Below are 25,939 nucleotides of genomic sequence, written 5' to 3' on the forward strand. Positions count from 1 at the left end.
ATTGCGTAAAATACCACATTACACTTGTGTAGGCGCTGACATTTTTGTTTACAAGAACAACGAAGTGCCAAAATCGATCACGTGTGTTGGAAACATGTCATGGCTGCCATCTTGTTTGTTGATCGCCCGTTTGAAGCGGCACGCATGTTGCTACCAACAGGTGACGACGGTTTTTGCACCTCTACTAGGCGGCATTCTAAATCATTGTTCGAAACGCATGTTCAGTTTGCGTTCCCCGCGACTGACGACCCGGCGCAGTCTAGGCCAATCCCGTGAGGGAAAACTTAACACAAACTGAACGCACGTTTCAAACAACAATCGCCAATGATGGCAGTGTGCTGCGTAATGTGCGCTTCGGGTAGAAAAATGCAGTAAAAACAAGGAAATCCACTTCCACCGACATGGAATTGTTTATCGCACTTGAGATGGCGGTCGCAGCATGGAGTGCCACACATCGGGCCGTGATTTAGCGATCGTCCGGGAATACGTACCCCTTGCGTCAAGAATGCTGCTTTTGGTGCCACCCAACAAGGACTGCGTGCGCATTCCACGCCGGACATAGAGTTGTGCAAAAGGGCCATCATCTCGATCGTTCGCCTTGGGGTACACGAGATATGATCACTTTTACACTCGCACCGGACGCAACGGCGCTTACAGGCGACAGCGTGCGCTTGAGAAATGCTGCTGCATGCGCTGTTGCTCTGCGTCAGTTATGCAAAATCTTGCAAAAGTGATCATATCTCTGAAAGCAATTGAATGAGAATACTGCTCCACGGCAGTACTGCCACTGCTGATCGACACATGTGGCGCACTTTGTACTGTTGGCAATGTGGTTCTATATCCTCGAGCAAAGCTTGGCAAAGTGGGCTAACGGAATTTCAACAGTAAAGTTTTGTTCTGTGATGCATTATCTATCTGCACTGCCTCTTTTCACAACAATGAAATTTACACGGAAGCGAATTTTGTCACGTTCGCTGTCAATTTCGTTATTGCGAGGTTCAGCTGTAGCAGTATCTCTAAATGTGATCGCCCAGGAGTACCGCCTTGTGTGCTTGCAATATTGCAGTAAAGTGCAAGTAGCGATGACATTGCACTGCTTTCATTATGAAAACACATTTTTAAATATATTTTCTCTCTGGGAAAAGTAAATTCTGCTTGCTTGCTGACCCCCAATGTAGGGACATGCTATATTTTTTTTCTCTTATAAATCGTGTGCGTGTTACATTCAGGTGCATTTTTATATTCTTACCTTAAACCTGCAAAAATTTGGCGCATGTTAGATTCTGGGCCCTGTTAGAATTGTGCAAGTGCAGTATTTTGGCTCAATGGCACTACTGGGAAAAAGTGCAGGCTATTGTGTGCAACAAACAAATTGGTTAGTAATTGTCAATTGTGTTATGGGACTGCTGTTTTCATTACAATCTTTTGGTTCAGTACTGACTGATGCTTTATATTTCTTTTGCTTTTACACTTCTGTTTTCCAGATTTGAAGACCAAAATTCTACCTATACATTAGCGCACTCCACTACGCCGCAGTACACAAGTGTTTATGGAGTATCAGCAGGTAAGCTAATCACAAAAACCCCAAGAAATCTTTTAGACATTCTTTGTTGTGCACACACACACACACATATATATATATATATATATATATATATATACATACACACACACACACAGAGAGGGAGAGAGAGAGCGAGCATTTAAAGAGAATTGAAGAATGTAGTACCTACATTTTCTTGTGAAAAGATTTCGTTATTGTATTACAGTCGAACCACGCTAATTTGCTTGTTTTCCACAGGACTGTGAGAAGAAAATGTAATACCCAGGAAACATATTGCGCGAACATGCTCTTAAATTCACAAATACATGCTGTTACATATTAACCCTTTAACCACCAGTCTCAAGCTGCACTTGTCATGGGAGGCTGTACCAATATCGCTAATGACGAGTCAAATTCATGCAGTCTGATGTTGTGCTGCTCCCACTCCCAAAGACGAGTTAAGTCTGTAATTGTCTTCGGATTCAATTTTCAACGCTATAGAGTGGTAGAAGTCTTGAAGAAACATGTAATGAAGTATAGAGATTCGAGTGATATATTTCTAGAACCAGAAATGACATGTAAAAATTCATGGCTACATAAAAAAGTTGGGATATTTGGTATGTTTTTCTGGAACTATTTGGGTGTTGAAGGGTTATAACAAGGACACGGGCACGGCTCAGCCGCTAAAGGATTTACAGTCGCCTACAGCTCATTGACATGTAGGGACAACCTTAAAGTCCGGATGATTGGGAGTCGAAGCACAAGATTCGACTGAAAATGAGTGACTTATTTCATAAGCGGCCGGAAAAGATGTGTAATATTCTTGGATAATCACTTTCAAGGATACCTTCACTTCCGCACAATTTCGCATGACTAGTACCAGGCGCATCAGTATATACAAGCAATAGAATTCTGGGCAAAGTCCCAAGCATGCTGACATATCACAATTCCAGGATTGCTGCTGCCCATCGACATATCCGGTGCTATGAAACTGAAAGTAGTATGTTCAAAAGTGATCGTGCAAGAATACGGCCCCAATTTGTCTACGCGTTGCTGTGTGTACATACGCTTGCTTGCGACCTGGTCAGTCTCTATATTGACCATTGTTATGCTGGCATTACAGATAGACGAACATGCAGTCAGTGCATGCTCCGAAACTTAATCCCCTGGCAACATGACCAGTCATTGTCTGGGGCTTCCCTCATTTACTGTATTTTTGTATGTATGACCTGCATCAAAAATTCAAGAAATTTAACATTAGTCAGGGTGCGAGCTAAATGGCAATTTGCCATGAGGTGTGATTTCGCGGCAGCGTGGCGCTCACTGCCATGAAGCCATACCTCATGGCAAAGTCCTCCGCCATTCAAAGTTTCGTTATCTCTTAGGGAGCCCCACCCCTGCGTGTTGAAGCTCCTTGCTCCCCTCCTTCATGGTCACCCATTCTGCTTCTCTTTACGAGTCGCCATTTTGCGTTTGATAGTCATTGCACATGATAGTGGTAGTGCGTGCGGCGCCGGCGAACTAGAACTCTGATCACGATGAGCTGCACTCAGTGGCCACCCTTTACAGCGCAGCAGAAGCTGAATATTATCAGCCTTGCTGAAGAGAGGGGGGAACACAGCTGCTGGCTGAAGGTACAACGGGAATGAGTCATGCATCCATGAATGGAGACCGTTTTTGCAAAGATGTGACCGTTCTAGTTTTTGCTCCAGGCTATTGTAATTTAGGGTGCGAGTTATGTACAGAAAAGTATGATAATCACTGTCCTTGTCGGTGCAGGCATTGAGGCTGGAGTTGGTGGCAATTGAAAAGGCTTGAAGAAGTCGCCCAGGATTGTGTCATTATTTAACCCAAGTGAATGAATGTTGTACGCATGGCACTCTCACAACATGCAGCAAATGCAGCCAATGCAGCTTTTCAATGCTTAGCAGCTTGGGCTGGGTTGGCCTGCAGTTTGGGTGCGATTGGTGACTACTGGATCGACTAGGCTTCGTTAGTTTCGGTTTTGAAGAGGAGCCAGTAAAATGCCAGCAACGTGAAACCAAAATATTGCTATTTTTGCTCGTTTCTGTGGCCAAATTTGCACTCTGTTGTATAGGCAAAGTTCGACTATGTATGATGGCATGCTGTAAGGTGGCCAAAACTTCGTAAATTTCTGCCAAGACTATACTCGCCAAGATCGTGACCGGTCAAAAGTTCAAGTTGGGGGTGGTTGGAAGTGTGCAGCTGGGGTGTTAGAGCCATTGACATATTTCTTTTAGATTTCTTCCATTATAGACTGTGCACTTGATATTATTCTTGTAGTTGTACACTAATGTTGCTACTTATTACCTGGGAACATTGCGGGAACAACGTCGTATTAAAGTAAAACAGACGTCTATGAGCCTTTTGCTGGAACGGGGCTTTAGCGATGCTATACCTGGGAAAACGTATGAACAAGGAACATATTAGTGCGGTACAGTGCAGTCCACTTATAACGATACCACATACAGTCGAACCCGACTATATCGAACTCGTTTACATCGAATTATTCCATATATCGAACAATTTCTGGACACAGTATAGTTACAATGAGTATATATAGCAAAAATTACGCTTACATCGAACAAAACTAGTAGCGACTCCCGATATATCGAACGTCAAGCGGCGGAAAGTGCCCCCGGAAGTTGGCTTTCCCTCGTGGTGTCGGGAAAACCCGGCGGCGCGGCTCCATCCAACCGCTCTCCCTACGTGACCGCGCTACCTCGAAGCCGCCGACACCCCCCTACAAAAAATGATCCTGGCCCGCCCGCCCGCAGCGCTTGCTCAGACAGCCAATCAGAGGCTCTTGTGCTCTCGTCGTGCAAGATGGCGAAAGTGCGAGTTGTCTCGCTGCTTATCTGATTCATTGTGTGCGCCTTCTCCCGCAGTGTTGCCGTGATGAAGCGGCAGAATTCGCCTTTCGCCGTGAAGCTCGAAATCGTAAATCGGGTCGAACGCGGTGACAAGTCGGATGTCCCCGCAACGTACAAGATTCCGAGGTGCACTCTCGGCACGATTTTGAAGGAGGAAATTAGGGCTAAAGCGGCCTAACTCGCGACCCGGTGCCCGTAGTGCCCGACGCGTACGCACGGCCGTGTACGAGCGGTTCATCCAAAATAGCTTCAGCCGTACCGACTTCCGCGTGCTCGGTGATGACTGTAAATTCTGATTATTGCGACGAAGCCGTTGCCGTTGTTGCCGAAGTTTGGAGCGAGCTGTCAGAATTTGCGGAAGCTGTTGACGAATCAACGGTGGACGAGTTTGTGAGCGCAAATGATGGTGTCGCGGCCACGGGAGAGCCCTCAAACGAAGACTACATTGCCGACATCGTGCCGAGCACAAGTGAAAATGGGCACAACGACGAAAGCAACGACCGTCTTTGGCCCACATCCTCCGAAGTGATTGGTGCGCTCGCACTAGTCCGGTGCTTCTGCGCGAATGCGGAATGTTGCGGCCTCAGCTGCTCCGACTCCTTAAACGAAGTGGAAAAGTGCGTGCCTCGCACGCAGCGAAATCGCCCAAGCAGAAGAAAATGCAGGACTATTTCGTGCGAAACTAAGCTAGTTTCATCAATAAAAGTGATATTATAAATGGTATGTGCTTTTATGGCATCCAATTATTTAGCAGGCTTATATCGAATTATGCTCTATATCGAACTGATAGGCGTTCTTTGGCGAGTTCGATATAGCCGGGTTCGACTGTATAACGATATATCGGTTATAACGATGGGTCGACATGAGAGTGTCATTTTATGCATTAGGTCTATGGGGAAAAAAACCATTTACAACGATAGGTTATTCACCGCATATCGGATATAACGATCAAAATTTTGCCGTCTGGACGGCGTTTTCCGTGCCAAATAATCGTAACATTTGCGTTGCTTAGTTCCCTGAAACGAACGATGTCAAGACGAGGCGATGTTTACCTCCGTAAGTTCGTATCTGCCGCCATTACCGCGTAGCGCGTCCCGCCCCGCCCCGGCGCACCGGAGAATAGCTGAGTAGGCGCAGCGCGCCACAAGATGGCGCTAGCTGCTTCATGCGCGTCGGCCACAGTCGCTCCGAAAGATAGAGAGAGAAAAAAAACGACAAGCAAAGCGGCGCGGTGGCGCCCGTCCCGCGTCTCTCTCTCTCTCGCGATAGGAGGCTGACGCCACCGAAGCAGCGTGCAACTATAGAGGCTAAACCTTCTAGCCTCTATAGTGCAACCAACGGTTCAACCCAGTTCGAAGATGGCGCCGACAAAGCCCAAAGCTGTGTCCACGACCTACTGGAACTGTGTCGCTTGACACGAAGATGGATATTTTGCAGGACTCTCGATGCGGCTTCAGGTGAGCGCCCTTGTGAAGAAGTATGAGCTCGCCCAGTTAACGATATCAACCATCTTGAAAACCGGGAGCACCGCGATTGTGAAGGCAGGAGCTATCAGCGGCGATGCCGATCAGCGGAAAAGGGTTTAGAGACCCTTTGTACGCCAATGTTAAAGAGGCGCTTTACCAGTGGTTCATCACCAATTTCTTCAAAAATGCGGGCTTTGTGCGTAAGGACGAACTTCCCCAACCCACTAAGACCAACACGGTGGAAGCCGCTGACATAACCGAGTTCTGGGAGCTCGTTCCTACTGGTGACACAGGTGGTGCGTCGATGGTGAAGTTTTTGACTGCAGACAGTGCTGCCTCGTTCTGCGATGAGGTCACCGACGAGGCGATCGCCGATGTGCTGTCTCGACAGACGGCAAAGTTGTGCGACGGTGGCGACGGCAGCAGCGACAGTGAAAACGAGATAGACAGTGGCTCCTTGACCCGACCTCGATGTCCACGCAAAGTGCACTGTCGTCGATCGACTCCTTAATTGATTTTATGCATGCTAAAGGATTGCCGCCAGTGTTCGCGCAGCAGCTGGAATCCATGCACACTGCGGTTGTGGAGCTGAAACTGCCGCAACAGCAAGTGCGATTTCGGACTATTTCGGCGCGCCTAACCCTTGACACGGTCATTGGCGCTAGAAATAAAGTTTGTTTTTCACGGCCTACTTTCTACATCATCTATTCTTTAAAGCAAGTAGCGAATTTGAAGCTTCAAAGGTATGTTCCGCGTTTTTTTTTTTTTAATAGCTGCAGTCCAGATATAGCAATCATCGGTTATAACGATCATATTTTTCGTCTTTCTCGATATCGTTATAAGTGGACTGCACTGTACTACTGTATCACTTCATTTGGAGTTTCACGTGGTCCTGATCCAAATTCATGTATTAGAGCGCTGCTCTTATGCACCCATTCCTGCGGCAAGCGTAGGCGTTGTCCCTCGTAACCAAGTGAATGAACACAGCCAAGGATGAAAGCAAACACTGAATGCAGCGGAAGGTGAAAGTTGAGGAGGAGGGTGCCTCAGAACCATGAGAGAGAAAGCGGAAGAGGCGGATATGACGAAACTGTGAGAAGAAAAGCGTAGTGTTGTGGCAAGATGGGCTTTGCGGTGGCAACGGCACCAGAGTAGCACGCGTCGTCTGTATGGAAACGAAGTGCTGCATGAATGGAGGTCTGTCGGCAGTGGCTGGTGCAAATTGCGCACTCTCATCACCCACGTGCCGCCTCTCGCAATCTCCCAATTAGCGAGGCAGTCGTGGAACATTTTGCTCTGTTTGCGACGTGCTGCACGAGACAGATTGTCCATGCTAGCCAAAACAGTAGAATGTTGTTCATACGTATTGGGAAAAAAACCACGAGAAAAAAACGTACTAACTGGGAAAACGTACGGTCCAAAGTAACTAAAAAAAATTTAACGGACTCAACTACAGTCAAATCTCGATGAACTTCAAGGGGCCCGAAAATTTTGTGAATTAAAAGAAGTTCAAATTAAAAGAAGGACTTGTTTTCGAAGTATTTGTCTGCCATAGCACGATGCATGAATGGTGCAAGTCATGAAATACCGTGGCGCGCAAGCATACAGCCAGCGAGGACCACGAAACTGCCCGCGCCGGCTAACACTCGCATCCCGATAACGGCACAAAACGAAACTTCCAGGAGCGGGCTAAGCTGGCACTGGGCCAGCAGGGCGGGCGCCGCCGGCATGGAGGCTAGATTGCACGGAGACCGTCAAAGATGAGGGAGTTACGAGGGAGTTCAGAGGGAGGGCGAAGGGAGCGTAGTTGCAAGGAAGGGTGGGAGGGAAATGGATTTGCTTTCCCGCCAGCGTGCTGGATGGCACTAATTACCTCTGCCACCTACTGCCACTGAAGCAGTGGAGTTGTCGAGGCCAGGACTGGGCCTCCGCTGCTGCTTCCCTCTGTGTGTGCGCGTTTTTTCCTTCGTCTGTCAACAGATCAGCGCTGTGTTTACCTTTTTCTTCCTGCATTCTTAACGTGAGTCATGCCTTATCAAGATGACGAAGTCGTTACCATGTATCATAATAATGTGTGCTCCCTACTGTTACGGCGTCGCCGCATTCAAAAGACGAGGAGAATGAGGTACTGGGTGTCGCCTTTGCGTCCTTGTATTCAGGGACTGTTTTGTTGTACAGAATTGGATATGGCACACTGTCTCCAACAACCTTTCCATCGCAACTTCTCGGTTTAGACGCGCCATTGTAAAAAAACAAGCGCGAACGAGACCAACCAAGCCAACCAAAACAAGCTCGAGTGAGAGCTAACGTGAGCAGACGATAGTGATAAACAAGCGGTCCGGCTGAACCAGATGCGAGTACGAATAGAGCGGTCGGGCAGGTTCACATGATACCAGTTTCCTGTGCGTACGGCACTGTAGGGGCCACTCTTATTGGTCTCCTCCACTTGCAGCTCGCTCACTGCTGCGGCAAGCCATCAAAAATCGACCCATGTCCGATACCTCCCGCGGCGCGCATTTTGCCACTAATGTGGCTGGGGTATTACGGCGCGATGCAGAAACAGCGACTTTGCCATTTGAGAGAGGGTAAAATTTCCGTCACGGTCTTTTTTTCTTGTTTCACGCGTGGCGTTGAGGGGTTTCTCCTAAGCCTTTCCTCTATGGCGGGTTCAGGTCAATGCTGGTTAGAGGCACCGCTGCGTAATTTAGCGCGCTGCTCAGAGCATTGTCGGAGTGCGGTGTGTTCGAATTAACCATCGCAAATGCTTGTGGGTTCGAATCACAAGGCGTTTTCACCTATTGGAATGCACAGAACTTTGACGGAACCACGGCATCATTTCGAATAAACTGGAAGTTTGAAGGAAGCATGTTTGAATTAATGAGATTTGACTGCATTTTTGACATCTACGCAATGCGAAGTGTTGCCGGATCATTGCGGCACGAGACGCCAACGCACGGCGAGCTGGTGGTGCTCCACTGGCCCGTGACACATTCTGTTGTTTTCCTTTTGCGTGGTGTTTTAAGAGGGCGACGGAAAACCGAAACGAAATTGGGCTGATGGGCGACGCCTCATGCCGCCGAAGCAAAACATGATGCCGACATTGCGCTGCCTGCAGCAGGGAACGGCGGCGCGTTTCGATTATCGTATACCAAAAGTGTGTGGTATGCTACCGATGGCACTACACACCACGTGCTGTAAAATGGATGGGTGAGAATGCTTATGGCAATAGGTTTGGCAGGGATAGCTGTGAATGTGGCGTGCAACAACCCGGGCGGAGATTTGCTGGTACCAGAATAAGAAACTGTGCACGCCGATGTTTTCACGTGAGACGGGCGGCTATATACTGGTCTCAATTGCGCACGCCTTGCGCCTTTTCTTGTTCACATGTGATCTAGCGGCCGGTAAACATACACGATTGCAGTCTGCAGCAGGAAATGGTACCATGTTTTGGTTATCACCTGTTAAAAGCATGCGCTACGTTCCCAACGGCACCATGCGTTCTGAAACAGGTAGGCGAATATGCTTATCGCAGTAGGATTGACGGTCATAGCTATGAATGCCGCGTGCAATGACCCTGGAGAAGAGAGAGATGACCTCAAGAAGATGACCAAAATGAGATATTGAGTGCACGTCGCCAATTTCATGTGAGACGGGCAGGCGAGTATTGCGGTAAAGCTGCCGCTGTGGGCAGCTACATACAGTCAAACCTCGATATATCGAACACGGATATATCGAATTATTGCGTATATCGAACAATTTCTATATCACATGGAAAATCGCATGCATTTTTAATTCTTTATTTCGAACGGGGCTGGATGTAAAATGGATATATCTAACTCCGCCGCCCCAGACGAAGTGCGCTCTGTTGACAGGAGGCGAGCTTTCCCGCAACACTCTCGAAGATAGCGGCGGCGCGATCGGCGTTCCAGACTGCTGCGTACGACAGCTGCCCACATCGGTTGCGCCGAGGGCGCCATTTGAACGTAGCGGCGTACACACACGGCGGCTTGGAGCCAGCACGGCCACCTCGATCACGCGCGCACGGCGAGGCGGCCGTGGAGCCAGTTGGAGCGCTTTGTCCGTGCTGAGCCACACATCATGTGCATTGCGGACTTCGTTGGCGGTGACGACAGCACCGAAACAGTGGCGGAGTTAACAGACGTGGAGATCGCGGCAGAAGTGACTGCTGAGCGGCCAAACGAAGACGCTGCCGAGGCTGATCCAGCAAGCGCTGATGTTGCCCCGCTCCCGACTGCAACTGAGGCTGTAGCTGCTTTGGCTGTTGTACGCCGCTACTGCGGCGCAATAGAAGGCACTGGACTGTCTCTTGTGGACCGTTTGGACTATGTTGAGGACGCCGTGGTCAAGCACGCGGTTGCTAATATGAAGCAGGCTACGCTGCTTCAGTAATTTTAGCGAACTAAATAAATACTTTGTTTGAAGCTTCATGTGAGTATCTATTGCGCCACGATTGGTTGATTGATTGATTTGCACTAGTTTCTGACGCGTTTTCTGCGTGATTTTATATATCGAATTCTGGCTATATCGAACTATTTTGCGATCACCGTGCTGTTCGATATATCAAGGTTCGACTGTACTGTTCTCGATTCCACGTGCCTTGCGCATTTTGTTGTTAACACGGGATCTAGTGGCCATAAAACATATCGTACAATAGCAGTTTGGCAACGTACTGAATGTTGGTGCCAAAGTATAGTGTTTTCCGGGAACATATGAACCGGTAAAAAATGAACGTAACTATATTGAATCATTTTTTCTGTTCTCGATTGCAAACGTTGGCGCTAGTAAAACGTGTGCAACGAGAACATGTCAACAAGGTTCTACTGCTTCTACTGAGTACAAAGAGTGAACCAGCAGACACTCAGAACCAGAAATGCTGTAAATGTACCCAGGAGGTGGCCTAGATGGGCACTTTCCATTCCTTTTGATGAGGCACAAATAGCAGCATGTACTCTTCACTTTAACCAGCCCTTCCTGCCCCTTCTTTGCCAATGCATTGCGAAGGAACAGCATCCTAATTACACAGGTGTTACATTACACACTTTTAAACGCCACCTAAAGAAAGTTCTGGAAATGACACAGGCAACAAACCCATGAACGCTCTTGCGTGCCCCATCGTACGGCGTGTGTGTGCATTTAGTGCATTAATAATTACTTTGCCAGTGCATGTGCCTCTGAATGTTAGCTTCCTGATTGTGCAGGCGATGACGATCACTTTTCAACGCCACCAAACGAAAGTTGTGTAAACGACGCAGGCAACAAACCCATGAAAGCTCCTGGGTGCTTCATCCTATGGCGTGTGTGTGCATTTGGTGCATTAGTATTTACTGTGCCAGTGCATGTTCCCTGAAAATTTAGCATTTAAAAATTTACAAGTTGAGCTTTATTGTGTATATTTCATGATAACATGGAACATGCACACTTCTTCGTTGTGTGGCCCCTCTTTTTGAGAAATCCACTGATGGTTCACTCGGACATTCATGGTTCCTTGTGGTTTAGATGTTTTCACCGACATCATTGCAGTAGTTTCCGACTCGCAAGCAGAAAATCATTTTGACTCGCAAGGTGAAAAAGAGCTTCCAAGCAAAGTCTGAAAGTGCAGAGATAGTTTGCATTCCAGCATCAACACTGTCCTTTATATTGAAGAGTACAAAGGCTATGCTGGATAAATTCCATGAAGAGCCCTTCTAAGAAAAAAAATTGCAGTAACGTGTCACTTCGTGAATGCAGGTGACATGCAAGCGTATAGGTGCTATAGCGCACACGATGCTGTAGGCCCTCAGTGCACTTAGACGCCTACTCTGTCCACATAGCAGATCGTATTCAAGGCAGGGCTCGCGTGGCCATGCCATGCACAGCTGCCACCGGAGTAGAAAGCCCCATTGTAAACATTCACTTACTATCTAAGTTACCTAGCATGGTGTCGATGCGCACATGCAAACATTAACACTTCATACTTGGTTACCGCGGACACTCGCTGTCTATCACTTCAACGCAAACTGAGCAGTGAGAACACAGCGCTCGCAAAGCTCCGAGCCGTCGTGTAGCACATGCTTTTAATAGGCGATAGCCGAAACATATCGCGCCATTCCCTGCTGCAGACTGCGATTGTATACGTTTTCCGGCCACTAGATCCATGTGAACAAGAAAAGGCAAAAGGCGCGAGCGACCGAGAACATTATATAGCCACCCGTGTCATGTGAAAATGACGGCGCGGCACAGTTTCTTATTCCAGTACCAGCAAATCTCCGCCCGGGCTGTCGCACACCTAATTCGCAGCTGTCGCCGCCAAGCCTATTGCAATAAGCATCTTCGCCTATCTGTTTTACAGCGTGTGGCACATAGTGCCATGGTAGCGTGCTGCGCACTAATTATAACATGGCGTCGTTCCCGGCTGCAGGCGGCGCAATGTGGCCATCATGTTTTGCTACAGTGGCCTCCGGCGTCGCCCACCAGCTCGATTTCGTTTCGGTTTCCCATCGCTTTTAGAACACCATGCAACAGAAAAACAACAAAACACGTCTCAGGCCGCCGGAGCACCACCAGCTGAACGCGCGTCGTCTCGTGCCGCAACAATTTGTGTGACGCTTCGCATTACGTAGATGTCAACAATAGTTAAGTCTGTAACATTTTTTCAGTTACTTTGGATCATACGTTTTCCCGATTAGTACGTTTTTCTCGCTGCTTTTTATAAAATATGTGAACAAGATTCTACTGTAGTAAGCTGGGTTGGTTTTTCATAAATTTTTTTCGTTATCCATTAATAATAAACATTTCAGCAGAGCAATTTCAGGCATATGCATGTCAGACTTTGTGTTCACAGTGTTAAAGAGTATTAAGGATGCTTAATGATTTTTATCCTCGAATTTCTGCATTGTCATTGCCCAAAGTGCTAATTGAATGTGCAGAATGCTTCGCAGCTTCAGGCAAACACTACCGATTTCACAAGCTGGCCAGTTATGCTTGCGGTAATAAAGTGTTTAGGGTTCAAAGTGCCCTGAAGTGGAAGTTGCCCTTCTCAAGTGGTTGAAGAACTCTAAAAATGTGAATCTGCCCACAAATGTGCCTGTGGTGACCTTCTCAACGGAAATGTCTAGTGTGAACAGTTGAATGTGCCATTCATTCTTGGCAACTGCCAGCATGAAAAAATTGAAAATATAAAAGCAGCTGGTTAGGAATTTTCACTAGTCAACACTATGATTTTGCAGCTTATGAATCAAGGTGTGATTGAAACTGGTGGTAAGCTCTACTGCAACAGCATTCTTCAATGGCTGCTTATTGCCTGTGAGGCTAACATGGAGTGCAGTGTAAACATGCTTTGTGCTACTGTCTTCCTCGTTCATGGTTAGGACTGTTGCCAAGAGGAATACTTTCACATACTGGACTTCATATGTTTTGCATACGTTTCGATAAAAGCTTGTGGGAGGTGGTGCGAAGAGGTAGCCACTGTGGCCACAGTTTATTTAGGCCGGCCAGCCATGGTGCCACGGGATCTTAGGAACGGCAGCTACCGTGGCCGCTCAGGTCGAGCATTCCAGCATGTTTTATTCTCACGCTACCTGCATGTGAGCCGTCTTTCTCTTCACCTGCTCTGGAGGTGATAGCCACGCTGCTACAAGCTAAAGGATGATCTGCAAGTTTGCAGCAACCTTTGCAGAAGTTTACATGAAATGGGTCTTCCCCAGCCATTTCCGCACCACAATCTTCCCCACCAAAATTATTCACAGGCAAGAGCCTGCAGATAATTTTGGTACTTTTGCACTTGTTGGCACAACCATTCCTCCTGCTGTTCCCACTACAGATGCTGGGATTGTAGATCTTGTATTGAGTAGCCCTGATGAAGGCAAACAGCCATCGGGGAAACAGCCTGTGTAGGAACAACGGCAGTGGGATTAGTGTGCAACCGTTTACACAACAACAAAGTTTAATGTGGCAGTGAGATTTGTGAACTCATAAGGAAGAAATTGAAAGAATTGCTGCTTTCACCTGTCATAAATGGGCAAGCTTATCTAAATTCTTAATTTTTGTAGCTGCTATAGAGACTGAAACATTATTTTAGCTATTACTACTCCGGTGGCGGCTGCTTATGGCATGGCTGAGCATGGCTGCATGGGCCCTCTCTTGACAACAATCCGCGATGGCTGCAGAGTCTAGGTATGCTGACAGGTGATAGCTTCGTGTGCGCTGTGTTTTTGTCGCTTTGTTCGCATTGAAGCGAGAGGCAGCATGAAAGTCAGTTTGCTCGATGCTGCTGCCGCTCTTACTTGCTGCAGCGTTCTGACAGCGAGTGTCCGTGGTCATCACTTGAGATGTGTTTGTTTGTCTGTGTGAGCGTGACACCATGTTTGTTAATTTAGTTTGTAAATGAGTGTTTACAACTTGATATGGATGATAAAACTACTATCCTTACTATGTATAGCTATCTAATAATTTGCTATCACAATTGATAGGCAGTTGCCTTTCGGGCAGAAAGGCAACTTTTTTGACTGCAGACAGCCCATGCACATGTCTCAACAGAGCGCATGGAAACCAATTCTAGTGTTTACAGCAGTGTTCAGGAGAAAGTATCCACACTATACTAAAAAAAAAGGTACATGTCAATACCACATGAAGTGTTTGAGTATAATATGCTCGAAAAAGTAATTCATTACTTGCAATATAAATCCAATGTTAAAAAGAAAGCAAAACAAAGCAATGTGCTACCAGAAGGCTTGATTGGCTTGCTGGAGGAGCTGCTTATCAAAATTGTAATCTGAGAGCTTGCCTGCTCTTCACCCCCTTTTCTTTCTTCTGAAGGGGCTCATTGTAAGGTTCGTTACAGTGCAACACAAGACAAGGTTGAAAGAAGTTATAAAACGACGACCACGGCGCTGACTCTCAACTGATATTTTATTGAAGATATGTCTAACATATATATAGGTGCCAGTTGATAACCATGACATGCACGAGACACAGAGATGCATCCAGGCAACTGTAACAAGCTGACGCAAAATCAAAATTGACATAGGTAATACAGTTATTTGTCATGAAAAGTGATAGACGGTTTGCTGATACATGCTTTGTCCCTAATCTTTATATTGTGAGCCTCGGCGATTTCCCTTGTCAATTGGCTTGCGTGTTTAAAAATGACACTAGTTTTCTTTTTAATTCGAGGCGACAACCGCACAACTTGCAATGCTCCGACAGATGAAGTGGCGCAACCCCTTGAAGAGATAGCGCATGCTCCCGAAGTCGAACATTTACGCATCGCTTCGTTTGTCCCACGTACTTTCTACCACAACATAATGGAATGGCATACACAACCTGCTTAGCACAAGTGATGTACCTGTTCACATGTTTAACAGGGCATTTTCTCTTCACTTGCTTATCCTTCAGCAAATTATCAACTAACGGGCATATGCGACCTATCTTATGTTTCGCAGAAAAACAAACGTCAATGCTGTACCTTGAACCAACATTCTTAAGCCCATGCGCTAACTTGTGTATATATGGTACTACTGCGTTTTTTATTTTTTCTTCTAATTTAGTTTTAATACCTTGGTCATTTATGCTCTTGACGGCGCGAACCATACTTTCACTCACAGTAAAATAATCGCTAATAAAATATCAGTTGAGAGTCGGCGCCATGGTCGTCGTTTTATACCTTCTTTCATCCTTGTCTTGTGTTGTGCTGTAATGAACCTTGCCATGAATCCCAACCAACTGGCCCAACTTGCCATTCTGACACTGTAGGGGCATTGTACAGGTATGCATTATGGGACAGAGACACTGTGTTGTAACAAGAGTTTATGAAGTGTTGGATATTTCTGCAACAGTGGCACACTTTGCTTTATTTTCACATTGTGCTATTGTAGTAAAGACAGTAGAAGTGGCACTCATGTACTCCCCCACAGGTGCCTATGCTTTAAAAGTGTAAAAGTCATTGTTTGATTGATAAGCACTGTTGCTCAAAATGTGCCAACACTGTGGCTTTGATAGGCCTTGTGAGAGAGGAAATCGTCAGCCTGCCATGACTGCCCATGCCACTGTGAGCAATTTCCTCCCTCGTGAAGTCTGTCAGACTGGCATTGACAATCATGATCATGATGAAGACAAATGTATCATGTCTGATGCCTGGCATAAAATGTACGATCGCATTAGCTGCAATAACTTTTTAAGTAATTTACAGAAGCAACAAAGTATTCTCTTCATGCGAGTCACAAAAGCTTATGGCATTCTTCCTGACTGCATGAAAACCAGGAAGACGCTCTCTGTCCCTTCCCTGCTGCACACGCACATGCAGACTGCTGTCACTCCAAGGACAAACAGGCGCAACAAAAAGAGCAGAGAACATTTGTTAATGCCCCCTATTTCTGGCAAAATTTTGTTATTTATACTTGTTTGTGCAAAACATGCAAACCAAACAGCTGGACTGTTAGGGGTGCTAATTAGATTAGTATTGCCATTGGAGTTTCCTGCTGCTAGGATTGCATTAAATAGAGGTTCGATTGTATGACAGGGCAAGTTGAGAGTAACCAAAGTGGCACTGAGCCACGGATTGATTCCTTTTATTGAAGGAAAGCTAATTCAGTAATATGAACATTGGTTTTGCCCTTATTTCCATGTAATACATTATGTGTAGCCATTTGATTGACTCATTGGGAACATGTATTGAATGACAAAGGATAAGTAGGCTGGAAAGGGAGGTGAAGGTTGCAGCTACAGTCAACGACAAAATTTTATGGAACACGAGATCTGACAGGAAGCTGAAAATCTATGCAGACTCGCGATGCAGTCTAGTATTCGCATTTACAGCCTCTACCAGTATATGTGAAGAACATTGTGATGTTCGGTTTTACTGAATACTGTTACAGGCTACTCAGAAAGTGAACATTTTCTGAGATCCCGTAGTCCGTAAAATGTACTTAAGGGTTGCTTGGCACTCGCATGAAGTTTGTTGCAGTTCGTCCAAGGTCTTAGTTGGGGAATTCCTGCTGTAGTGTTTTCCATCCTTGTGCTTCTTGACTTCTTCCACCCCGCAGTATGGTCAGTAGCAAGATACTTCCTTCTTCGTGGGAGGAAGTTCATGTTTAGATGTAGACCTTTCTCTCGTCATAGCTTTAATGGCTTTTTGGGCTTCCCTTTTCCCTCCTTCTTTTGGTGCAGTCTCGTCCAATGCAAGTATCCAGTCTTCTCAGCTATCGCCATCACCTGTGGCGCCTAGCATAGCTCCTTTGCCATCTTCCAGTTTGCTAGGTAATCCACCTCCACCAGGCTGGAATGACCCACCTCCTGTGAAGCCGTCGGCCAAGGTAGGATATAGCACAGCATTATTTGTGAAATTGTAGGCTAATGAAAATTGCCATGGCCTGTGTAAACTTGGTTTGTGAAAATTTAAGGCATGAATAGCCAAGGTCTAGAAGAATATGCGTGCAACAGAGACAGTTTGGTCATCATTTACTGTCATCAAATAAAACACCCAGCAGCTTTGAGCCAAGCAGCTATTTAAGCAAATGGTGCAACCACTCATGTCATGTCATGAATGCGAATGTGGCAAGAGCAGTGAGTGAGTTCAAAACAGAAAATAATATATTTTGGGTGTAGCAACGAGCATATATAGAGGCTTTCCCAAGCTATCTGTCCAGTTATCAGGGGCATGGTATTCAAAGAATGCAAGTTTGTCGACTCTCATTTGCACTTCACAGGGCGCAATGCCAACAATAAATTTTTTATCTGAATAATAAAAACTTCATTGGAATGATGTGGTGACATGATTGTGCTTGTAGTGGTCAGGTGGCCAAGTCTATTTTCTGATGACAAGGCAGAAGACATTGAAGCATCAAAAATTACAGCTGATTGAATGTTTTTTCAACTGCCTAGTGGCACTTTCTGGTGATGATGAATGTGTGGCATTTTTCTTTAGACTATGTGCGATAGTCTCATTTGATAATCGCACTTGTTTGGCTGGGTTCAACTGTAAATACCCGTCATGGTTGGTTCCTGGGGCTACCAAAGAACCTGCAGTCTTTCTTTACCCTGAGGATGACCTTGACATGTATAAGTGCACTTCATAGTAGTGTGTTGGCTTTATGTCTATGGTGGGCATTGTATGAGGACATTTAATGCATAGTTCTAAATAAAGTGCCAGTATTGTAGAGGGCTTTAATGTGATAGTCTGCCATGATCACCTTTTCCTCAGCAACTGTCACAAGGTTCATCCGTGCCAACGTTTGACCTGGCAGCCCCCATTACGATGCCCCTTGTTGGTGCCCCAGCACCAACTGTGCCTGAAGCAACTCCACCTAGCTTTCAGGGTGGATATGTTCCACCACCAATGCCACAATTTGCCTCCCAGCCACTGCCTTCAGGGGCACAAGCACTGCCACAACAGGTCAGTAAGCCCTTTGTGTGGTCATGCTGCTTGTCTACCTGTACTGTTCCAATCTTTTGTCTGAACTGATTTGCAATACAGAGGCTGATCCAAAAACTGGTTGTTGGTTAGGTTCACGGCAAAATATATAAGGCAGGTTTTGGTTCTTACGCAGGCACATGATGTAATGTATGGCATGTGCAGTTGATGGCAAAAAGCTTACGAGACACAAAATTTGTGGAAAAGCTGAATTCCCACAAAACCAGGTACATATCTTCAAACTCAAGAGTTTCAGATTGTAGTAGTAGCTTTTGTGACCTACACGGTGATCTAGTAAATTAAAGTACCATGCCTTAACAGCGCAGAAATTCACATCTCTCGTGGAACTCGGTGTCCCATAAACTTTGATGTCGCTGTGCTACTATATTAAATTGGCATCAAGCTTGTGCTTATGCAAGCATTAGTCTTAATAGTTCCATTGAAACTGCTGTTTGTTCAGAAGGATGAGTCAGTCTGAAGTAATGTTTGAGTTGCAAGCTGCACTCAGTTTCAAGCACTGAGTATCAAAACTGAGATTGATTAGGGATAAAAATTATGGTTAGTGTAAATCTACAAAGGCTGAAATGGAACAATAAAGTCAAGTTCCTCCCTACATTTGTGACCTAAATTTTTGTGTTTTGAATATATACCTACTTACTTGAATTTAATGTGAACTTCTTTTTTCTCGATAAAACAGTCCAAGAAGTGCGTGCGCGTTAAAATCAAGTACGACCCTAAATCTACTTTACCATATCGCCATCGGCATTTCAAAATGGTCACCTTGTATGCGCTTCGAGCCTAGATGCCGTAGCTTTCTCCATGTACTGTAGTAAGTGTGCTTAGGTTAGTCCACCGTCTGTCTTCCGCTTTCTGCGTTTGCTCTGTCAGCATAGAATCGCCTACTGCAAAGACACACCGACTTCATCATGATGCTGCAATTAAAAGGAAAGTGATCACATATGCGAAGATGGACGGAAATCGAGCCGCATCGCAGGCGTTCTGACTTCCTGAAACTTGCGAGCGGGACTGGCGCAAACAGAAGGAGAGGCATTCTACTCTGGCGGCTGCTGCATACGGTGCGGCTGCGCGGCCCCTGTGTTGAAAGTGATTTGCGATGAGGTTAGAGTTTACGTGTCTAAGCACACTGCGCTATGTTCTCGTCACTTAGTTCGTGTTGAACTGAGAAGCAGCACGAAGGTCAATTCGCTCGCTCGTGCTTCCGCACTTCCTCACTCCAATTGTTTTATAGCAAGTTTTCGCGGTCATCGAGTGAAATGTGTTCATGTTTGCTTGTGCATGTGTGACACCATGCTTGTTAATTTAGTTAGTAAGCTAATGTTTACAAGTTTATACGGCCGATAAAGCTACTATCCTTACTTCGTATAGCTGTCTACTAATTTGCTATTGCAACCGATGCTTCACCTTTCGGGCGAAGCTGCGACTTTTTTTATTCATCTCAACTTTAGTACATTGGGAGTAAATCTGTTTTTCCAAGTAAGAAAAAGTTGTATTTATGTATGAAAGGATGAGGTGTAGAGTACTGTAAAGGCCCTTTCTTTTTTTTTTTTAGGTTACAGCAAACAGGTGCTCGTTACGAATAAGGACATTTTTTTTATTTTTTTCACGGAAAACGGGTGCGCGTTACAATTGAGGACACGTTACAATCGAGTAAATATGGTGTATGAGGGTGAATCAGAATGTCTTTGCCCCTATTTTCTGTTGGCCAAAATAAGGTACATGCAAGTAACTACAAATATATGTACTATTCTACGTACCTTACACTATTTTTCCACATAGCCCCCACACCGGTTCAGACATTTGTCCCATCGCAGCACTAAATTTGAGATGCCCCTGTGGTAGAATTTGTCCGGCTGATTGTGGAACCACCGTCATACTGCTGTCTTGGCTTCATCATTGCACGTGGTTCGCTGTCCTACCAGGAGTTTCTTCAGTGGATCAAAAACTTAGGAATGACCTTGAGGTGCACATGCTGATATGCTTTCACCAATGCATCCACGTGGGAAATGTTGTCAATCAGCGATGCACGCGGCCGCCCTGAATGCTCACTGTCATGCAAGCCTTCATGGCCTTTTGCGAACTCACAACACCACAACCTCACACTTTTCAAAGTGAGGCACCTTTCCTCTTACTTGGGCTGCATTTCCCTGTGGATTTCAATGGGCGTTCGTCCCTTGCTCCATAGAAAACTAATCACACTTCGTTGCTCATACGCCATGGATGTGTGAAGCACAACTGTCATCTCCAACAACTGACAGCAGCGCTGTGTCACGGAGCTACTGGCAGATAAAGCCAGGCCGGTCCAAGAAAGGGCCACAGCTGGGAATGGATATGTTAACTTCGCATTTACAGCCGTAATTTGACTTAAAAAAAAAAAAGTAGGGGCAAAAACTTTCTGATTTGCCCTAGTATATTCTGCATCTTCTGGCTTACAGCATATTTGGCTAATAGCATATTTGACTGATCATTCCAGAATGCTTTAGCACCATTTCGAAAGTTTTATAAGAAAGCAACTAAGCTTTAATGTGCACATAAGCGGTTTAAAATAGCAATAATGACACCTGCACATGCTGCATGTTGTCCTACAAGTTAAAAAAAAAAGAAAATGCGTTTCAGAGCCCACATTCTCCATTAGCTCATTTCTTGTGCGAATTATGACCACGCTGAGTATGCTGTAGTCCTAGTGCTAATGTCCACATGGAAAATCGTGTAATGTTTACCTTGCAGTGAAGGTAAACGAGTCTAATTATTTTTGTTTATTATGCAGTCAAGCCAACTTATAAAGCCACATTTAAAATCAACTTCATCTTCGGGTGAACAGGCCTACACCATCCATCAAATATTGTAAGAAGCCTGTGAATGGTCACTCACTTAAAGCAGTGACCTGGTTGGCATGCCAACTCCATTAGAACAAAGGAAATGAATTGCAGCACAACAGCACCACTTTGTCTGATACATAAAGCTAGGCACATTGACGAAGTCCAGCTGTACGTGCAAAGTACTTTTGTTTCAATGTGGGCTGGAGTACAGAACCAAAATGTGCATATTGTGTAAAGATTGTCCCACTTCCTATGCTCTCTGATTAGCAAAATACTTCTGCAGACTATTTCTTGTGTGCTGGCCCGCCACTCAGCTTTCCTTGGAGACATAACAAACTTAGAAATAGCTGTTGTGAAACAAAGAACATTATGTGCAGCATTTTATGCATGTTGAGTTAACTGTGGCTACCTTTGCTGAAATAGACAAACTGGATAAAGTTACAAAAGCTCGATGCAATGCCAGACTCATCTAGATATCACAATAATGTATGCTCTGTTTCAGTAGTTACATGCAGCAGAGTCAAGACTATGCGACCCAAGAGTGCAGATTCTTATGCAGCGAGATGTAGTGCCACAGTTTGGGTCCTGTTGGATGACTAAATGGCCTTGACAAGTGGTCTTGTTGGCAGGTGTGTTTACTTGGAAGCTTCTCTGCTGGTCGCAGGGCAGTCTATTGTGCGATTTTGATACATTCTTTAATAAACTATCAATTGAGGCTCTATGATACTGAAACTAGAGTTCTCCACTTGCTTGAATGAAAACATGCAGAGAACCAAAAAAATTAATGCAATGCAGATGTAGAGATATTAATTTGCATTTAAAAAGTACAAGCAATTAATTGATTTCAAACAGTGGCTAAATTCGTACGTGTAGTCGGCACAGCCACAATACCATGGAGGGCTCCTATAGAATAAATGGTCACGGCCTATGATGAAACACAACTGTATTTACATTATTTAGAGTAATTAGATTGAATGCAGTCCACGACAGACACTGTCTTTTCTTCTACTTTTTTGTCTTCTCCGTGCTTCCGCGCTGTCACGTGCCACGCAGTTGGCTTCTTTTTCTCTAGCTCTTCAAAGAAAGTTAAATATTCAGTATCCTCCGCACCCCGGAAAGGCGCGCAGTTAGTCTGTTAGAGCGAAGAAAATTCAATTGGGTACAGAAGCTGGACGGGTTGGCGTATTACAGAGCCGTTTGGAAGCTTCACCGAACAGGTTCTGATATTTTGATCACGTCCTCGATGTACTTCTTGGATTCATCCCGTCTTCCATAGTTGTCATGGGGCATTTTCTTCGTAAAGAAGCACAAGATCACCAGCTTTCAGATTGTTCGAAGCTTGAAGATTGGCATAGTACACTAAGCTAAGAAGATACTCTCTCTTCCATCTTCTCCAAAAGTGCTCCAGTAACTGATTACGATGAAGCCACTTTCTTGTGACCGTAGAAGATCTTGACCCTGAAGTATCGACATCTTCGTTGGGGTAAGGAAGGCTTGTTAGCCATTTACCGGTTAAGAAATGAGCCGGAGTTAGTATTTCCATTTCTGCTGGTGACGTTGACAAGTAAGTGAGAGGCCTGGAGTTTACTACTGCCTCTACCTCATACAATTCCGTCATTAATTCTTTTGGCGTAAGCTTTGTCTTGCCAAGGATCTTCCGGAGGCTGGTTTTCACAGTTCTTATCAATCTCTCCCAGAAGCCGCCCCACCATGCAGCTCTTTCTGCGATGAACTTCCATTCTATTCTACTTTGAGAGCAGTAGTCTTGTAGCTCTCCACTGAACAATACTCTTGCCAAGGAGGTGATTTCCTTTGACACTTTCTTGAAAGCCTGCCCGTTGTCTGTGTATATTACGTCAGGCAATCCACAACATGATACAAATCGACGAAACATGAGCAGAAAACTTTCTGCTGACAGTCTGGTGGTTAATTCAAGGTGTACTGCTCTTGTGACGGCACAAGTAAATAACATAATGTAGCCCTTCGATGTATTGTCTTTCATGTAGAGAGGTCCGGCAAAATCGATTCCAATCACTTGAAAGGGATCAGGTCGGCGTGCTCGTTCACTTGGTAATGGTGCAACAGGTGAGCTGCTGGGCTTTAAGCGTGTCTTGATGCAAGCGTTGCATCCTCTGATGACTTTCTTTACAGTTTGTCTTCCGCAGGATACCCAAAATTTCTCTCTAAGCTCGGTAAGGGTACCTCGCAGACCACCGTGGAGTGTACGCTTATGGCAGTCTCTTATGACAAGTTTTGTCAGATGATAAAGCGGAGGCAACAAAATCGGATGTTTAACTTGTTCTGCTTCCTGTGAAAATTGCAGTCCACTTACGCGCAACCGTCCTTCCCCGCCGAGAAAAGGATGAAGCATTTTCAGATCTGAATTGCGATTCAGCTGTAGTTCCTTTTCAAGCTAATTGATTTCTTCTGCATAAACATCCTGTTGAGCCACCTTGATCCAGTAATATTCAGCGCCGCTAATGTCTTTGGCTGTCAGCTGTGGTTGGTCCCTGAGGCATTTATTTTTGCAGCTTTTGATGAAACGAAATACCCACGCTGTTATTCATAATGCTCTTGTGAGGCTTGAGTAACATTCACGGTCCAAAATAGGCAACAACTTTCTCACATGTAAAACTTGTACGAAGACTTTTGTCTCCGCTAAGTCTATATCATTACTAAGTAATTCTGCCTCAAGGGTGTGCATGGGCCATGCATCTTCCATTTCTGTCAACCATGGTGGTCCTTTTCACCACACTGCGTTTGTCTTGAGAAACTGCAGCTGAACTCCACGTGTAAGGTAATCCGCAGGATTATCAGTCCCAAGACAATGTCGTGATTGGCTCTTGTCGGAACAGCCTTGAATTTCAGCCACCCTATTCTCGACAAATGGCTTCCATTTCTTTGGAGACCCCTTTATCCAATGCAGTGTGACCTTGGAATCCGTCCAAAAAAATTTTTCTAAAGTGTACTTCTCAAGGGCAGTCTTCAGAAATTTCGCTAACCTTGCTCCGAGCAAAGCGCCAAGTAGCTCTAGTCTTGGCAAAGTCACTTTCTGCATAGGCGCCACTTGTGACTTCGCCCTTATGAGGTGGCTATGAGCACAATTCTCTTGGTCAAGGAATTTCAAATATGCACAAGTTCCATATGCCCTCTGACTTGCATCACAAAATGTATGAAGCTGCATGGAGTGACTTAGGAGCCCAGTCTTGACCCAACGTGGTATAGTCGTAGAAGTAAGGTGTTGCAGATTTGAGCACCAATTTTGCCACTGTAAAGCAAGGTCCGAAGGCAAATCTGCATCCCAATCTGCCTGTCTCTGCCACAACTCCTGAAACAATATCTTGGCTTGAATGCTGAAGGGTGCAATCATTCCGAGCGGGTCAAATATCATTGACACTGCTTGCAGAATATATCTCTTACACGACTTTTGATCTTTTCCCAAGAAGCATAATGCTGCTTTTATGGTTACTGTCATCTTGTCTGTTAGAGGATCCCACAAGGGTCCCAATATCTTGACAGCTCCCGCTGGGGCACTATCTCCTTCAGCCGTGGCAATAAGATCTCTCAACAGTTTAGAATTTGATGACCATTTTCTTAGCCGCATTCCAGCGTCTTCCATCTGCTTCTCTGTATACCTTTTGAGCTGAATCCTCACTATCGGCTCCCATAAGTAGGTCGTCAACATAGAAAGAAGCAGCAAGCAACTTGGCCGTTTCTTCTGTTTGATCCTTTACTCCCTTCAGGTGGTGTTGGAGTGCGGCGTTGAGTAGGAATGGGCTTGCTACTGTTCCAAAAGGCACCCTTGTCATGCACCATTCCTCAATTTTAGGATCGGGTTTTCTCTTAGGGGGCATATCCTTGAACCATAGAAATCTCAACACATCTCTCATTTTTACGCTAATCTGGAGAAAGGCTTTCTCAATGTCAGCCGTCATAGCAATACGGTTCATACGAACACGTATGAGAAGAGCAACCAAGTCGGTTGGTAGCTTAGGTCCTTTCTCGAGATTGTCATTGAGGGACGATGAATCACGATCGTGAGCGGATGCATCAAAAACTACTCGTACTCGAGCCGTTGTTGACTCGCTTCGCACAACAGCGTGATGCAGCATGTAGTAGAGCTTAGAGGGTTGCGCATCAATTTGGCTAGGTACTCTCTCGGCATGACCCATCTCCATATAGTTCCTGATGGTGGTATCATATTGTACGGCAAACTCTGGATTGTTCTTCATTTTCTTTCCAAGACACATCAGTCGCTTCTGTGGCTGCAATCGGTTATCTTCTAGTTGTCCACAGCTTTCTTTCCACGGAAAGGCTACTTGGTAGCAACCGTTGACGAAGGCAATATCGTGTTCAAATTTTTCTAGCACGATATTAGGTTCCTTATTTGGAGTGTTGTCGACTGGCACAATCCTGATGCTCTCTAACTCCCAGAACCTCCAAAGAAGATCATCGATAGAGTCGGTAGATGCACTTTCTCGTAATACGCATGCGTTGAGTGCTGCTTCCAAAGAGGTGTTAAACGAAAGTGGTCCTTGTAACATCCAGCCAAATGTAGAACCCAGCGTCACCAAGTCTGCCTGGCTGTGGTATCTTTTAATTTCTCCGGACATGAATTGCCATAGTTGGTCAGCACCTATTAAAAGGCTAATACCAGGAACAGTAGCCATGCCCGGTAACAAGAGCTTATCTGCAAGAAGGTGTCCGTCGCTTTCGATGGTTCTTACAAAGTCATGCTCGAGTGGTACTTGAACAACATCCTTGCAGACAAACGGTACTTCAATGGCCTGTAC

At 45.5% G+C, this 25,939-nt stretch overlaps 1 protein-coding gene across 5 annotated transcripts in view; it reads left to right on the forward strand.

The window, feature by feature from the left end:
• Window positions 1-25,939, forward strand: part of Sec31 (secretory 31) — a 238,353-nt gene that overhangs the window by 168,044 nt on the left and 44,370 nt on the right. For all 5 annotated transcript variants that reach the window (XM_050195734.3, XM_050195737.3, XM_050195738.3 and 2 more), the window contains 3 exons: window positions 1,485-1,564; window positions 17,067-17,212; window positions 18,100-18,291. In XM_050195734.3, coding sequence (XP_050051691.1) covers window positions 1,485-1,564; window positions 17,067-17,212; window positions 18,100-18,291 — 418 coding nt within the window. The remainder of the gene's footprint in view (window positions 1-1,484; window positions 1,565-17,066; window positions 17,213-18,099; window positions 18,292-25,939) is intronic.

This window comes from Dermacentor andersoni, chromosome 1 (assembly GCF_023375885.2).
Source record: "Dermacentor andersoni chromosome 1, qqDerAnde1_hic_scaffold, whole genome shotgun sequence".
NCBI lineage: Eukaryota > Metazoa > Arthropoda > Arachnida > Ixodida > Ixodidae > Dermacentor > Dermacentor andersoni.